At 27.5% G+C, this 17,867-nt stretch overlaps 1 protein-coding gene across 2 annotated transcripts in view; it reads right to left on the minus strand.

Annotated features, from left to right (window-relative positions):
• Positions 1-1,019: 1,019 nt before the first annotated feature.
• Positions 1,020-17,867, minus strand: part of LOC111635318 (translation initiation factor eIF-2B subunit alpha-like) — a 22,232-nt gene continuing 5,384 nt past the window's right edge. The window contains exons 4-9 of one of the 2 annotated variants that reach the window (XM_023380248.1): positions 15,107-15,223; positions 11,266-11,378; positions 7,365-7,433; positions 3,490-3,565; positions 3,295-3,420; positions 1,020-1,049 (exon numbers count right to left, since the gene is read on the minus strand). In XM_023380248.1, coding sequence (XP_023236016.1) covers positions 1,035-1,049; positions 3,295-3,420; positions 3,490-3,565; positions 7,365-7,433; positions 11,266-11,378; positions 15,107-15,223 — 516 coding nt within the window. In that variant the 3' untranslated portion in view covers positions 1,020-1,034. Of the gene's footprint in view, positions 1,050-2,598; positions 2,891-3,294; positions 3,421-3,489; positions 3,566-7,364; positions 7,434-11,265; positions 11,379-15,106; positions 15,224-17,867 lie in introns of those variants that run through there. The other variant, XM_023380247.1, reaches the window with a different exon arrangement.

Consider the following 17,867-nt stretch of genomic DNA (forward strand, 5'->3'; position numbering starts at 1 on the left):
AAATTGCAAAATAATTGCATTTTTAAAAATATTTTGTATTTTTTATTACAGTACAATATTTTTAAATAATAATGTTGTGTAAAAATGCAATGGCAAATGTTTTCATAAAATATATGGTCATTCAGCACTATTCAACTATGTTATCCTATATGATAAGTTCTCCATAGCAATTCTGTGCTTATTTCTAAAAACCTTCATTCAAGTTAACAGTAAATAATTTACAGTTACAGTTTACAGATGCAGGCTTGCAGGTTCAATTATGAGTCTAACATGAATTGAATTATATACTGACACTTGAATAAAGGTTTCTTCCTTGCCCATCTTTAAGCTTGAATTACAGCAGTTCATTATTATGATCATGTCCTATAAGTTTCAAAACAACTTCATCAAATATATAATTCATTATATGTAATTCACAAATAATCATATTTCAGCATATAATTACAAAAATTGGCAATGAATTTGTTTCTTTAGTGGTTTCTACAGTTAAGTAAGCAACTTATTATTTTACTTTTATAATTTTAGTTTGACTTTGTTTTTACTGTTTAGATGTAGTCTCCACCTTCATGGGCAACCTGTTGCCAGACTTCTGGGAGGCAATAAATACTGTCAACAGTATAACTTTTAGCCAGTATTTAGAGAGACTGCCTTAAGGGAAAAAGGATACTGTTTACATCTAAACAGAACTTTTCTCTAAGAAGTTCTTTCATTTTCAGAACAAGGTCAGAGTTACATGGATTCACCATACTCACCTGATGGAGGTCTGCTTAGCAACGTCTTCATTTGTTATAAAGAATGGCTATATGCACTGTTGTGCAAGTGAATTGGATGTAATTGCAGCAACTGTGGTCTCTTGTGATGAATTACTGGATGAAGATGATGTTCAAAGAAATGGCAGTAGTATCCAGTGTTAATTGTCTGTCCCTGATACACAAGAGGCACGCCCTCCTGGGTGTTGTAAGCAATGATCTTTAACACTTTCACCATATCCAGTTGTTGCTGCAGTTTCCTGGGGTGCAGGATGATTGATGAAGCTACTCATTGCCGCACTGTGCCACAAATGAGTTAAAATGTAATTATTTATATGGAAATATCATGGATTGTAGATAAACTCACTATGTAAAAAAATTAAAATAAGTGCAAGTAAAAATGCCAAAATTGGCCCAATCTGATTTTTGCATCTGGCAATAATATAATTTTTAGATAAATCAGTGAAATAAAAAATTCGGCAACTTTTTGCAACTTTGAATATCAGAGCGCTTTTTGTATAAGTACCTGCAGTAAAATTTCTAAGGAAAGCAACTACCAGTTTGCTGAAGCCATCATGTTTGTGTATTGGTAAATAAATATGTTAGTTGTCTTATTTTTTGTGTATTCAATGTGCTGTATTGAACAAATGGTTATACGGCCTGCACTTGTCATTCTCTCAGTTATCTGGCCCACTGTGAAAAAAGTTTGAGGACCCTTGTTCTAGATGAATAAGAGAAGTTTCCATTCATTGCCATTTCTGCACATTCTTAGCTCCTTCATCAAGACAAAGTGTTTACTACAAAACATTAGAAGCTGTAATGCCTATTTCAGTAATAATTTCTTGAAAAGTCCACCAACAATCATTCTCCAATAATTTCAAACTGGCTTCTACATGTTGCTCATACATTGCAGTGATTGAATGACTGCCACCACAAGTTTGTGGCAAAAGGCTTTAACAATCAAGATACAGGACAATATAACAGTGCATCACCATCACATCTCTCAAACCTTTGTGAAACCACCACACATTTCATCCATGTGGAACTTGAATTTTGACGAGCAAACATTACTTAGGGAGATAAAATAAACACTTAAATATTTGACATTCTCCTATTTCTCACAAATGCATCAATGCTTAAACAACAACTGGGAGAAAATTATTTGGCAGGCTTTTGTCAATTTGCAATGTTACAGACAATATTCAGTAATGTCTGTTCAAAAAAAATTCATGTATTTTACATTATTCATAGCAGTTATTGACATTAAAATGCATTTTATGTTTTATTAATTTTTATGCATATTAATTTATTTTTAATTTATTATAATTTATAAAGATGGCAACCATTCTTTTTTCCAAACTGCAATTCCTTAATAAATTCTTTAATGCAATTTTTCTAGCATACAAAATTGTTTAAAAGAAATTTTATAAATTAATAAAAATACTGTATTCATTTATTTATGAATATTGTATTTGTAGTTTATTGTAAAGTTAATTTTAATTTTTTTAACTTAAACTAAATATTATGATTAAAATTTAAGTATTGTCCATGCAAGATTTTTAATGGTTTCAGATATTCTATGAAATATTGGACTACAATAAATTTTAAATGTAATTGTCAATAAATATTCTTTGAATCCCCATTTAAACACACTGCATTGAAGATATATTTTAATGATACAAAACTAGCAAGTACAATAGACTTGCCATCATCCAGCCCAATCTATGCCCATATTTTCTGGTCCAAGCTGTGTTGTAAAGATTTTTTTACACAAATAAAAATTGCAAAATAATTGCATTTTTAAAAATATTTTGTATTTTTTATTACAGTACAATATTTTTAAATAATAATGTTGTGTAAAAATGCAATGGCAAATGTTTTCATAAAATATATGGTCATTCAGCACTATTCAACTATGTTATCCTATATGATAAGTTCTCCATAGCAATTCTGTGCTTATTTCTAAAAACCTTCATTCAAGTTAACAGTAAATAATTTACAGTTACAGTTTACAGATGCAGGCTTGCAGGTTCAATTATGAGTCTAACATGAATTGAATTATATACTGACACTTGAATAAAGGTTTCTTCCTTGCCCATCTTTAAGCTTGAATTACAGCAGTTCATTATTATGATCATGTCCTATAAGTTTCAAAACAACTTCATCAAATATATAATTCATTATATGTAATTCACAAATAATCATATTTCAGCATATAATTACAAAAATTGGCAATGAATTTGNTTTTTTTTTTTTGGATTACAGAGACGGATTTACATTTGTAATGCTGTTTCGTTTAGCACTTTGTCGTCTAGGAACGCATCCCCTGAGTTAAGCAGGGTCTTATTATACATTATATAATTGCATTATTATTATTTTTACTTTCTCACATATATTTTTTTTAGTCAAATATTTTAAAGATAGCAAAACATGAAAAATAAGTGTACAGAATTACTATCATTCATTTCAATTATATTCAAATGAACAATATAAATGTAAATCAAGTAAATATATTAACAAATAACATTATCATATTGAAACTAACCTTAAATTGATCAGGTACATCCTTCTGATTTAATGGATAAAGTCGAACAAATTTGATACTTTCCGCTAATACATAAAATGGTTTATTCATCTTACGAGCACATATCGCTAGAGGATAAGTACCAATCTGTAACAACAGACATAATGAATTAAAAATTTTTTTTTATAACTACAGAAATTTATTTAAAATTTTTACCTTATTAATAATTCCACCACTTTCTACAATACCTTCAGCTCCAACTAATACTAGATCAATCTTTTCCATTATGTAGCTGAAAAATTTATAAAAATAAATACATTAATTAAGCAAAAATATTTAGTATAGTAATATTATTAAATAACATAAATGAAAAAATTTACATCACTCAGAAAAATATATTTAGTCTAGCCCATATAATTCTTAAATCATTTCTAATTGTCCACATTATAAAATAATACTACTATTATATAATCACAAAGAAAATTAAATAAGTCAATACTGATAATATTAAAACTGAAAGAATCAATAAATATAAATATTTAAAACATTATATTATATTTTATAGACTTAAAAATTGTGCATATATAACTAGAAAAAACCTTTAGTTTTGCACTTTTTGAGAAATTCTGAATATTAATCATTAATTAAATGTTAAATTATAAATGATTTTCTACATTATTGTATGATATAAAAAGTTTTGCTCATCATAATCTTCTTGTTTTAAGTGTAAACTAGAAAGAAGTTTTTTGAGTTCTTTACAGTGATATCTTGCACTTCAAACAACTAACTTTGAATGATAAATTCAATAAAAATTTGCTTCAAAGTTCAAACTATGCTAACAGTGAAAAAAGCACTCAAAGCATAAATGCCATTTGTGTGCACCAAAGTCATCTCTCACATTACACTAATAAATTTTCGTTGTTGTTTCATTTCTTTCACTTTATATATAGCCAAACACACCAAAAACACTGTGTTATTCGTCTATTTTTATCAGTTTCTTCTTTCAATTTTTCTTTGTCAACAGCTTTTGGATCCTCTATATGTTTTTTATCCTTTAGTTCAAAATTTCCCAAACAGAAGTTTTTAAACCATATTTGACATGTTTGAAGTTTAGTAGCATCTTTCCCATACACATGTCAAAGTTATTTTACTGTTTGTACAATGTTATATCCTTTCCAAAACTCAAAGTATAATATGCCTGATATGCATTTTATCTGAAGACCTTTCAACCCAATTTTTTTTCAAACAAAATGTGACGTAAAAAGTTTAAAATAAGCTTCAAAACAAAGAGTACAATCTCAAATTAGCAATATCTTAAATTTCACAACTGTTATAATAAAATCACACATATAGGTTAAATAACAACAGCTGTTAAAAATAGTAAAAACTTTCTGTTCAACCCTATGCAACCTTTACTCATTAACCATAGCATCTGAGAAATTTGTGAAAACAACAAAACCTAAGAGAAAGATTGTAATATCAATGATTGAGATGAAAAGGGAACCTATCATGAAATATAAAAATGGTACACATGTGGTGAATCTGGTGGCCATGTTTAAGATGCCAAAGTTCATGTGCAACCAGTAAATGCAATTTTCATTTTATTATACAGTACTCTTTACATATTTTATTTATTGCTTTTATGTTTTAATTTACTATTAAGGTATTTAATTGTGCTATTTTTTACCTTAAATTATGTGTATTTACTGTTTTAAGTTTATTGAAATGGGTATTGTTTAGTGTCTGGGAATGGATTAATTCACTTTCCATTATTTATAACAGGGAAAATTGATTCAGACTTTGAATGATTCAGAGTTCAAATGGTCTGTTGGAATAAATTAAATTAGAAATATGAGGCACTACAGTATTTTGCTTCAACTTTATTCAGTATGCCTTCAGAAATTATTCTGTAATTTATTTAAAATTTGAATTTGAATAGGACTTATGACATAGTAAATCTACTCATTTAAACACAGACAAATTCCAAATGTTTTCAGTTTTTTCTAAATATCCTCTAGAATTAACTGTGAAGAAGTGTGTTTCAAATTTAAATTCCAATGGTTCCTAAACATTTGTGCTATTGCAATGCAATAATATTTCTTTACAAATTATTTAAAAACTTTTTACAGTAATTATGTACAGGTAACCCCCGTATAACACGACACTTCTATAGCACGGAGTCACTCTAAAACAGTTTGAGAATTGAGTAAAACCCTCATACAACATGAAATGTACAGTAATAAAAACTATTAAAAGCATACTTTATCTAATTTGAAATTAGAGAAATCCCTGTACAACAGTTTTATTGAACGTGATAAAGCTTTTAAGTGTGAAAGATACCTCATTTGACATTTTTCATTTGAGCACGTACGTACTATCAGATTTTCCTGCATAATTTTCGTGAACTATTAGTACTTAAGTGTGTAAATTTTCTTTTCCTGCTTTCTGTCAATACATGTGGTCCTTCTTGAAATTTGTTTCAGTATTACCATATCGCAACACTTCTGCTTTTAGTGTTGCCAGATTTTTTCCCTTATTCCATACTTGCTTTATTCTTCGTAAGTGTTTAGCACCATATAGGAAATTTATAAAGATGTTTTAACTAAAAGCAAGCAATCTAAAATAATGTATTTTTTGCAAAAGGTAAAGTGTGAATCTGAAGATAATGCAGAAAAATGTTCAGAGGATAAGGATATCTTGCCAAAAAGAAAATGCCCTCGGTTAATAATGCTTAGTGATGATGAAGAAAACATTGTTTAATTTCTATTAATATGTATCACTTCTTAAGAAAATTTTAATAAAGATATTTATCTTAATTATGAAAATATAATAGCATGTTTTTTAATTTTTGGAACCTATCCCCCCTTTTCGTACTAGTTCTTTGTTTCATATAACACAGATTCACATAACACAGCAATTTTTTGGAACATAACTCCCATATAACTCCTGTGTTATACGGGGTTACCTGTACATCATAAAAATCTAAATAATTAAGAAAAATTTCTTAGTAATAACACAACTTTTCAATTTAAAGGTTATAGTGTTGTAAATATTTAATATTTAATTTCATTTATCTACAATATTATTTTCAATTTCATTAATCTTTAGTTAGAGTCTAAAAATATAAATTGTTTCCAAAAAATTTATAATAGAATAAACAATAATAAAGCCAATTCTATATACCATTATTCTTTTTTTTCTTATAATATATATAATCTATTCCATTTAAAGTAATGATTATATATATTATAAGTAATTTACACTAAAGATGTAAATGGAAATCTTTTTCTCTTAAGATTTTTCTGATATTTCTATAGTTTTATCTATCAACCTTAAATTTCTATACAAGAGTTATTGAATGTATCTAGTTATTATGAAAATGTAGTCTTCAGCACAATATTTTATTTTATAATAGTTACATTTCACATGTTTCCATAACTGTTGAATGTTAACAGGTTTTAATATTAATTTAATATTTCTATTGGTTAATATTCTTAAAACCTCTTAAAATTCTACAACAATTATGAATTTAAATATGAGATGCAATTCTAACTAATAAATACAGATTCATAACTGGTATATAATAATGTATTCATGTGATAAACTTATTTTGTCTCTAGATATTCAGAACTATATCACTAAATAGAATTGTTTCTATAATAATAAACACAGATCTATAACTAAATTATTTAAAATTATTTAAAAAATGCATGTATATGAAAGTTTGAAAGTAAACAATGTAATAAAATTCATTATTATCATGTTTGTTATAATTTTAAATTGATTTAATCTATTTATTACTTTTTACACTAAGTTTTTTTTATTGTACTAAATGTATTTATACAGATTTATTACAGTTATTAAGTTTAAGATAGTGAAACGTTCAATTTTAGATTAAATCAGATCATATAAAATTTGCTCAATTCTTATATTTATTGTACTTCATTTACTCTGTAGTCAATGTTCATAATTAAATTACTCATTATATATTAAGAAAACGTGTATATATTTATATGATTTCCTTCTTAAATAGTCAAATTAAATTATTATGTATTTATTAAAATGCACATAACAGTAAGTAATTAACATACCCAATAGCTGCATCCAAAATTAAAGTGTAAGGAATACCTTTGTTTTTGAGCCATTCACACATCTGTAAACTAAAGATATAAATAAGTTATTTAATTTTTAAAAAATGAATTTTCATAATTATTATTATAAGTTTTTAGAGTAAAATTCATAAATAGGATGGCAAATTTCTGGTATCTGCAATTGATAAAGCATTATGGAGAAAAGAAACAATTTACAAATTGCAGACATAAGTATAACAAAATGTATGTTTCAAGGATTTCTATGTTTCAGTGTAATGTAAGTAAATCCTGTCTATGTAATGAGATGTAAATGGTTCTGTTTATATAATCAACTACAGTCAGACACACAATAAATTAAATAAAAAAATAGTAATGAGAAAACACTGCATTCAATCACCATGATAAAAAGAAATGCAAGAGCAAAATAGAATTTTTTGTAACACATTTAAAAGAAACAAGCATTATGAAAATGCTGCAAAATAAGGTAAAATCTGGCCTTTTAGCAACATAAAATAAAATACCACTCATATTAAGAAAAATTTGAAATTTTTCTTAATATAATCTGAGTGAGTGGTAAATAACAAACATTTTTTCCCCTATAAAATAAACTCTTTTGAATAGAGTTTTCTAATCAAGTAAATATGATTTAAATTGTAATTTGTAAAAATTACTAAAAAAGTAATAAAAAATTCATTTATGCTGATTGATTTCCAGATATTTGTAAATAAAACTCAAAAACAAAATTTTATTTCTTAGTTAGAAATAAAATTTTTTTGAATTCATTTTGAAAAAAAGAAATGGTGTGACTAATTTTCATAATCAATCATATAGATAAAAAGTAATAAAAATTCAACACATTCTTGTGAAAGTTAGAACAATAGAATTATGAAAGATTGTTAGTGAAGATACAATTGTAAAGGGCTTTAAAAAAATGTTGTGTTACCAACTTGGATAGCCAAGTTGTTGATAATACATAGAACAGAAGACAATATGCTATTCAAGAAGGCTGAAGAACATAATGGTAATGAAACAAAAATGATGAAATTGAAAGTTCTGACAAAGATGAAAGACATGAAGTAATGTTTTAATGCTTTTTCCAAATTTTTTAAACATAAAATTAATAATATAAATATGAGTTACATTCAGATCCTAATTTTTTTCAAAAATGATTCCAAAATTGGAAGTCAACTTATATTTGAATACACTATTTGTTTGTAAATAAAGAACAGCATTGAAAGAACAAACGGTTTTGAAAAATATATTATTAATTGAGAAAGTATTCTTAAAAGATAAGTAGAGTTGTTTACCAGATTTAACTGAGAATTGTTAAAAAATTAAATTGAGTCATTAGCATTTTTTTGACTCCTTCCACCCTGTGAACACTAAGAGCTTTTTATCAAGCCCATTGTGGGTTTGACCAGGTTAACATGGTGGCCAGATGTGAGGAACAGGGCCTAATGTATCTGAAATAGGCCACCCCTGAAAAATTCCTGGAGTTTATCAAACTGTCCAGATTTCTTCCTGGATGCCTAGAGTAATTGGCTGACACCTTTAACCACTTGGATATCTGGCCATCATTAGCATGTTATACTACACAAGATAGAGATTTATTAATTTTTAATTAATAATGTAAGTTTGCCAACATTAAGGGGAGTACAGTTTACCTCACGTCAGAATGAGCCTAAGGGAAACCACGTATGCGGGCGGTGGCGAAGCAGGCAAATGAAGAACAAGTGTTTCACAAGAGAAAACCCGTTTATTTGTTCAAATTCATGCTTACATCAATATTGGACAATTCCAAAATCTCGGTGTTCCTATGAAATGGTGGGAGTTCAGGTGATCGGTCATAGCCCAGGCGGACGAGAAGGATTGCTGAACAATGCAGATGTTCAGTGTTAAGCTGCGGCGTCCTAGGTGATCGGCGGTGGCACAACACAATAGACAAAGCACTACTGTAGGCTTAGGGTGCGACTATGCAGACGCGAGTGAGCAAATTTTCCAAGCGAGCGAGAATATGTGGCGAGAAGAGGCAAGACGCGATAAATATCAAAACCTGTCAGATATGTGCGAGAACCAGAAATTCGCTCTCGCTAGCATTATTTCTCGCTTCTTGTTTGTGCATGGTTTTCCTTTGCGAAAACTAAATCGCTCGCAACCTCTCGCTCGCTCTAAATTTGCATCTGCATAGTCGCACCCTTAATCCAGAGGAGACTCCCCTTCAACCTTGAAGTTCCAATTTTTATAGTTTTTCCCCCTACTATTCGCATTGGTCCCTCGTCCCATTCCTCACTTTCCTATTGGTCTCTCCTTTGTCTCCAGGTGCAAGACGAAACCTTTTCAGGTCGCGGGAAAGGTCTGATATGAGGTGTCCATCTGATACCTCTTTGTCGACTCTGCTCGGTGACTGTTTATAAAACAATAACACCTGCACTCATAACTCAGGCTGTTGTTTACCGTTTTTTGACGTCTAAGAATTTAACAATCATTTTCATCTATCAAAAATTTTCCTTTTTTTTTCTGTTCGAAAAGGTTTATCTTGGCCAACATTTTACAGACTCGCGAGTCAATGATCTACCTATTTATGAGTGCCCATGTTAGAGTTTGTCTTCTGCTAAGACCTTAACAGATAATTTGACACATACTCAAACAGTTCCGAGTCTCATTGTTTACACCTTGTGTCGCACAAGAATGTCATGGTTTACTCGAGTACAAACCTCGTCTGGAAACCCACAATACATAAAACAGAAATGAAACAGTTCTTTATGAAAACAGAAGTCCCAAACAATTTTAAATGTGTAACTTTGAAAAAGAGAGTTTTTTATATTACTATAAGTCATAAAAATAGTCACAATTTAAACATGTATAAATTTTCTCAAATATTTTAAATTAAGAAAATTATCTAAACTTTAACAATTATAATTATTTTATTAATAAGATGTTCTTATTGGATTAGAATAACCCAACAATAATTTACAAATTCATATCAAAAATGTAAACAAGATAAAATTACCAAAATCTTATTCCAATTTACATTGACCACAATATATTGATTATGAAACAGAACAGTCAAATTTTTCATCTTATAAAATATTTCTAAAAAATCTAAGAAAACTTTTTTTAATAGCCACAATTTTGCCTTAATGTAATTAATCATTTTAATCCTATTTTAGTTTCTATCCTTAATTAGATTCTTGTTTTTATANAATAACCCAACAATAATTTACAAATTCATATCAAAAATGTAAACAAGATAAAATTACCAAAATCTTATTCCAATTTACATTGACCACAATATATTGATTATGAAACAGAACAGTCAAATTTTTCATCTTATAAAATATTTCTAAAAAATCTAAGAAAACTTTTTTTAATAGCCACAATTTTGCCTTAATGTAATTAATCATTTTAATCCTATTTTAGTTTCTATCCTTAATTAGATTCTTGTTTTTATAGATGCTAATTTTTCCTAAAAATGAAATAAGCATTTAACTGACTGACTGGCTTTCTTTTTGAAATATACAAAACAAAATAATATTACTGTAAATATTTTAATTTGTGATAACTTACTGTTTATGAAATAATGTATCTATTAAAAGATATAAATCCAATCATTAGCAATATATGGATTATTTATTTAACTTTTATTAGTATTGTGTTACTGTAATGTTATTGTTAATTTTTATGAAATTTTAAAGAAATTTAAAAACTATTTTTATTAATTTAAGCAGAGAAAAATGTAAAAATTTCTGTATGACAGAAACAGTTTGGACTGATAATAAATTTAAATTATGCATTTCAATTCAGTTAAGACAACATTGAAAATTTCAATTATAACTTTCATTTATATAAAATATTCATTTATGAAAAATAAAGTAAACAAAAATTTTTTCATATAACTTACCCATTCCTATTTGGACAAGATTCTGTTACATAAACATGAAATCGTTTTTTAGCTTCAAATGCTTCCACTAGAGTTTGATATACAACTCGAGAACAAGAATGGGTAAGAACAGTCTAAATGTAAAAAAAAAAAAAAAATAAGAATTCAAATGATAAAGCATTAACAAATGTTTATACAGAAACTTTACATATGTATGTATGTATGTATGTATGTATTTATTTATTTAGAATACAAAAGATTGATTGATTTATTTAATACAAGATTTTAAAAATTTGTTTAGATGGTAGCTATGGAATAAAACTACAGTAAGTATAACAACATGTATATTTTACTTCTTCACATTCTTTTACTCTGCTTATAAGCAATGTTTTGATCTTAAAAATAAGTTTTCTATAGAATTCACATCTAAATCATGAATTGATCTGTTCAAATCATATAGACCAAAATATGTTATCTATGTAAAGTTACATTGAAATTTTATTTTCATTTAGTTATATATATTAAAATTATGTGCAAAGCAACAAACTAGTGAAAGAGTGATGTAGCTGCTTTGCTAATAAACACATTTACATATTGACAATATACTGTATAAATGTACTGTATATATCCGAAGAAAATTCCTCCAATCTTTCCTTATAGGCTTCTAGCCTACGAAGAAATGTCAAAGGAGATTTTGCTTTGTTTATATGAAAGCAATTGTCAACTATGTAATGTTGTTCTGTCAGTTTCTTGCTTTACATAAAGTTTTAATCTTTCATTGTATAACTAGCATTTTTTTAAACAAATGTTTACAAATTGTAATTTTCAAAAATCTAAATATTAATTTTATATCAATTGAATATATGTATTATAACCAAAAATATTCTCTGGAAAATCAAACTACTCTCACAAAAATAATAAAATAAAAAAAATCAATCTCAGCAACATAATTCAGTAATTTAATACAATTTATTTAGAATTTCTTGTACTAATACTTATAAAACATCAAACATTTTAAATGAAATTTCACTTATTTTTCACATTGAACATTTACATTTCAATATTATTTTTCATAAACATTAAAACATTTTAAATGAGAAAATTTTAGAAAATTATACATTGTTTTTCTATTATACATTGTGAAAATTAAAATTTTCACAATGTATAATAGAAAAACTTTCATTGGCATTTTATAGTTAAAAATACCTGAATTTTACTAATAAATGTTTCAAAAACATTTATTAATAAAATTTATATATTTAGAAAGTAATATATTTCAATTTTATATAATTAATTTTAATAGGTCATTACAAATTAATTAAGAATTATTGTTGAAATTATTAATTTTTATAACTGATGCATCTACTAATAATTAATCTCAAAGATCATTCTTTTATTGCTGCATAGAACATATGTCCCCAGTCAAAAATTATCTTTATCTTGATTTTACAAAGTATAAATGCATTTGTCATTGTTTATTATATAACTAGCAGATGAGCCCAGCATTGCTCAGGGAAAAAGTAACGACAGCAAAGATTAAGATTATTAGATTATAGCCAGTCTTACCCATTTTCACCTGATGCAAGAATTAGGTCTCCCTATTCCGAGGCTAATTAGAGAATTTTTAGATGAGTCTAAAAAATGTTCAATTTCCTGCAAAAAACCACATCTAAAATAGCACAATAAAAGTCAAGTTCTTCTAGGTAATTTCAAAAAATCCCTTCTTAGTGTGCATTTGCATGGTGTACACTAACTGTGTACCAAATTTCAACTTTCAACTCCTAATCATCTGGGCTTTGTGCTTATTATTATTATTATTGTTATTGTTATCAACCCATTATATATATTGACTATATTATAAGGTGTATAATTAATCCTTTTCATGTAATATCATCAATTAAATAAATTTTATATAAATAATTATATTACTTTAATTTCTTAGAAAAATTTAGATTATGTTTTATTTAATGATAATCAATATAAATGGTGTCATAGAAAGTTTTACATTAATAATAATGTCAGATTTTATTGTTTACTTCTTTATATTTACTTTTATTTCAATTGTTATATGTTTTTAATTATTTAAGTGCATGTGCATATCTGTTATATATATATATAGTTGCCTTTTTATTTTGTCATTGTTATTTTTTTATTTATTTCTTAATTTTTAAATTATTGTTCGTTTTGGGTAAATTGTAACAGAGGGTGGATATCAGCTGTCTTTCAACATTTCCTAATGTGTGTAAAATAAAAATAAAATAAAAAATTGAATACATTTGGCTTCATAAATAAGATTACCACCATTTAACCCTTGATGAGTGGGTTTACCAGTTGCTCCCTCTCCTCCCAGAGTTAGTTTTTAAAAAATAAATCTAACATTCACAAAAAGATTGATATCTCATCTTCTAATTCTTTGTTTTTTAAATTATCTGGGCAATATTTTCTTCTGCTTCAACTGTGTTAAATAACTTCAACAATTCAGAAGAAGATAGTGTGTGTGACTACAAGACTACTAGATGCCATGTTTGTTTTTATGCTAGAAAATTCTGTGCTAAATCTCTTGAAAGTCACAAAAAACCACATGAAAAAAATGTCTACACTTCAATAGATATCACTAGCTGTCTGTGAAGTTTCATGTTTGCCTGTAAATATAAAAGTTTACTACAGCGAGAAAAACTGAAGATCATACAAATTTATGGGAGTATTCATCAAATGGTTAATGGTTAAATAATTTGAAATAAATAAATAGTTTTACAAACAAAAAAGTAACAACAATTTGAAACAGAATTTAAGTTTACAATTTTCATATAACAAATGAATTATGTTATTTAAAATTGCTATTAATGTATATTAATAATACCATTAAACATGTATTAATGATAAAACTAAGTGCTGTACATTATTATGAATATTCAAACTGTATATCTGAATTATCATCCCAATAATTTGATATCTGCATTGCTACATTACAGTTATTTACAATAACTTCAATGTTTGTTACTCTTTTAAAATTTAATTATTTCTATTTTATTTGCTTATATCTCAAATTTAACCATTTTAACGTGAATTAAAATAGGGGTAAAAATAAAATTTTGAATACATTATCAAAAAATCATGCCAGTTACAGTACTTTAAACACATATTTGCAAGAATTTGTTTGAAAAAAACCTCATGATAAGAACAATCAGGAGTGCAAGGAGACTAAACCAGCTAAAGATTCATTGGCTTGAGCCATCATAGCTGGCTGACTGGATGGCCAAGAAAAGTTAACGCATCAGCCAACCACTTAGACACAGGACTCAGGATCAAATCTGTGCAGATTTAAAAAACCCTAGAAATTTTTTGGAAGTCCTTGATATGTTGGGCTAAATCTCTCATACCTAGTTGTCCCCTTGTGGGCCTAGCCGAACTCATAATGGGCTTGAAAAAGACCATCTTAGTGCCCACAGGATGGGAATAAAAAAATGGGGAAATGCTGGCAAGAATATGAGAGAATTGACAGAGTTAGTACAAGATTACATATGATATATTAACCTTTGTAATTTCTAAGGGTTGGACACACAATGACTAACACATACACCATTACTTACTTTCCATCTTCAATTAATTCATCTATAAAATTTCAATTTTCTTAAAAAATATTCAAAATCAAAAAATTTTACCAGTTGATAATTATCCACTAAAAAATAATGTGATTCTGTTATACTTTGTATAAATCATTGCAAATCATAATTTTTAATTGTGTTGAAAGTAGAAAATTTTCATATTTGACTGGCCTAATTTTATATTTTTCATATTATTTTAATCAAAAATCTAAACTAAAATAAAGATTTAAACATTAAAAAGATCTTAAAATACTTACACAATTATCAAGAATAAACGGATTTCCTAATTTTGCTATTTTATCTCTAGATGTAGTAACCTTTTTTAAAAATAATCTTCCACGTTCAGAGAGAACTTTTTTGCACTCACTAAAATCCTGAAAGTTATAAAAATATTACAAAAAATAAATAATATAGTTATAAAATAATTTTTTAATTAAGAAATTAACTTTTAATCAAAAACATAAAGTACACTATAAAAAAATTGTGTTTAAAAAAACAAATAATGTAGAAATATCATCATTCAAGCTTTAAAAATAAAAATTTATTATATATTGCAATATTTTTTTTCATTTTAAAACTTGTAAAGTATTAAATGAGTTAAACATGAATTTAGTATTATTTCAAATGAAATCATTCATTCCATTTATAATGAAACAAAATGACATTTCACTAAAGTACTTCCTCTGTATTAAAAAATCAATTATTTGCTTTTAAAATAAATTTTACACATACTTCAGAAATATCTACACAGATAATGTTTCAGAAATGTTTGACAATTATAAATATCTACATAGACATTTATAATTGTCAAACATTTCTGAAATATCCATACATAAACAAAGACTAAATAACAAATTTTAAATATCAACTACTTGAATTAATAAATATAATGACCAGGACAATAAAAATATTCCCAAATTAGAAGAATCTATAAAAGTCTCTATATTCTCTTCTTTTTCAAAACCTAAAGAATACAACAGTCTTTACAGGTGGAGCCAACCTTTTATCTGAGGCTACTCATTTGTCTTGATATGTAAATATATTTTAAAAAATTCCAGGGGTGATGGCACAAACAACTATACAATAATGGAAAAAATTGGCAATAAACTATAAATAGTTTAGGCACATGTCTCTGTCTCCACACTCTTTGTAGATATCACTGTGGAATATCTAAGAGTGCAGAGACATACACTCTTTCCATCCTACAGGATAAACTTTCCATCTTACAGGAATCAAAACAAACTGCTATCAATATAAGACCCTAATTATATGTTGTGAATCCACCCTTCCCTATTTTTCAAAGGTTTGCACTGTATCAACTCATTAATGGCAAAACAGTCCCCTTAAAGACAGGTCACAATATATGGTATCAGAGACAGCCATCCAGTTAAAAGACTGCTTGACCTTTTCATGTTCAAAAGATCCGTAACAATGCTTCACATTCCAAGATTTGAATAACATTTTTATTTCTTTTCTTGTAATTTATTAATTAATACAATAAACCCACTACTAATTCAGACTAAAAAAGAGTATAGGTTGTCTGAGTTTATAAAAGTCAGAGTTAGCAGGGTATTTTTTTCTGATGACATTGAAAATGAGATGGATATACAATATAGTAATGAGCTCAAAAAATTTCATGATAGTACAGTATACAGCAATGTATGGTCTTTAGTAACTTACACTATAGTATGAAATACACAGCATCACAAAGACTTTCAGATGTTAATAATTAATAAGTGTTTTCAATATTAAAATGTCAATTATACTTAAGTTAATTTATTAAAAATTTTTCAACAAAGTGGGAATCTCCTGTTTAAGAAACAAATATTAACGTAATCTGTATTCCAGCCATCTGGTTATAGAAATCCAGTTTCCATACTTGTTTGTTTTTTAAATAGGAGATCCTGGCTTTGTTTAAAGATTTTAAATCATTTAAAAAATTGCTGCAACAAAGATTAGACTCATTAATTATAATTTTTTCCATTGTCAAGAAATTTTAAAGAACTGGATAAATTTTTTTGAAATATTATACAAGTTATATGAAATCTGATTTAGTGGGTTCCAAGTTAGCAAGGAGTTCACTGTAAGTTCATTTTGTGATCAAGCAAATAAACAATGATGATATAATACATTAGAGAGGTTGAGGCGCACGTTTTAAACGTGTAAACATGTACGTGTGACGTTCGGCGCCGCTTTCCCGTAAGCCTAAAAGTGTGACGATGGTGTTTGGAATGTCGAGCGTGATTCCACCGACTATCCAAACACCATTGTCAAACTTTTAGGCTTACGGGAAAGCGGCGCCGAACGTCACACGTACACGTTTACACGTTTAAAACGTGCGCCTCAACCTCTCTATTAACATATATAGTCCTAATATACATCAGTTCTCATCAGATCAACAAACTTAAGCAGCATGGAGTCCAACTAACATTTCAGCTGGAGACAATAGGAAAGACAGAGTGCATTGTGAATTCCATCCATAGTACAATAGTTCTGATCAAACTCAGGATGGATAAAAGAGGAAAAGTTGATATCCATCAGGAAGGACATCAAGTTAAAAAATGACTAATTTGATTTTTTTTAAGCAGGGAGCATAAATGCCAATCCCAAATTGATGGCATTTATACTCCCTGAAATAAGAAAATTACAATGATTATACAATTCTATAAATTGATACTATTTTTTAAAAATTTTATTATTATGTTGGGTTTTGTGAGTTATACTTGGTTCACACCGGTGGCTGTGTACTATACCAAACCAAAGTCAAGGCATAAACAACCAAAACAAAACTAAAATTAAGTAAGTGTGTCAGTGTGTGTGTCTGTATTCAGGAATTTCCTAACAATGTGGCATGTATTCAATATAGTGGCCTTCTGTAGTGTGGTGTATGTATTTCTACTCAATTGTAATGTTCCCAGGCTTTTGTGTAGTGTGTGTGGTATCACACCTGTACAGGAGAGAACGACAGGTACAATAAGCACCCTATCCATCCTCCACAGATGCCTTATTTCCTGGGCG

Source organism: Centruroides sculpturatus, unplaced genomic scaffold (genome assembly GCF_000671375.1).
Source record: "Centruroides sculpturatus isolate CEXI.00-Female unplaced genomic scaffold, Cexi_2.0 scaffold851, whole genome shotgun sequence".
Lineage (NCBI taxonomy): Eukaryota > Metazoa > Arthropoda > Arachnida > Scorpiones > Buthidae > Centruroides > Centruroides sculpturatus.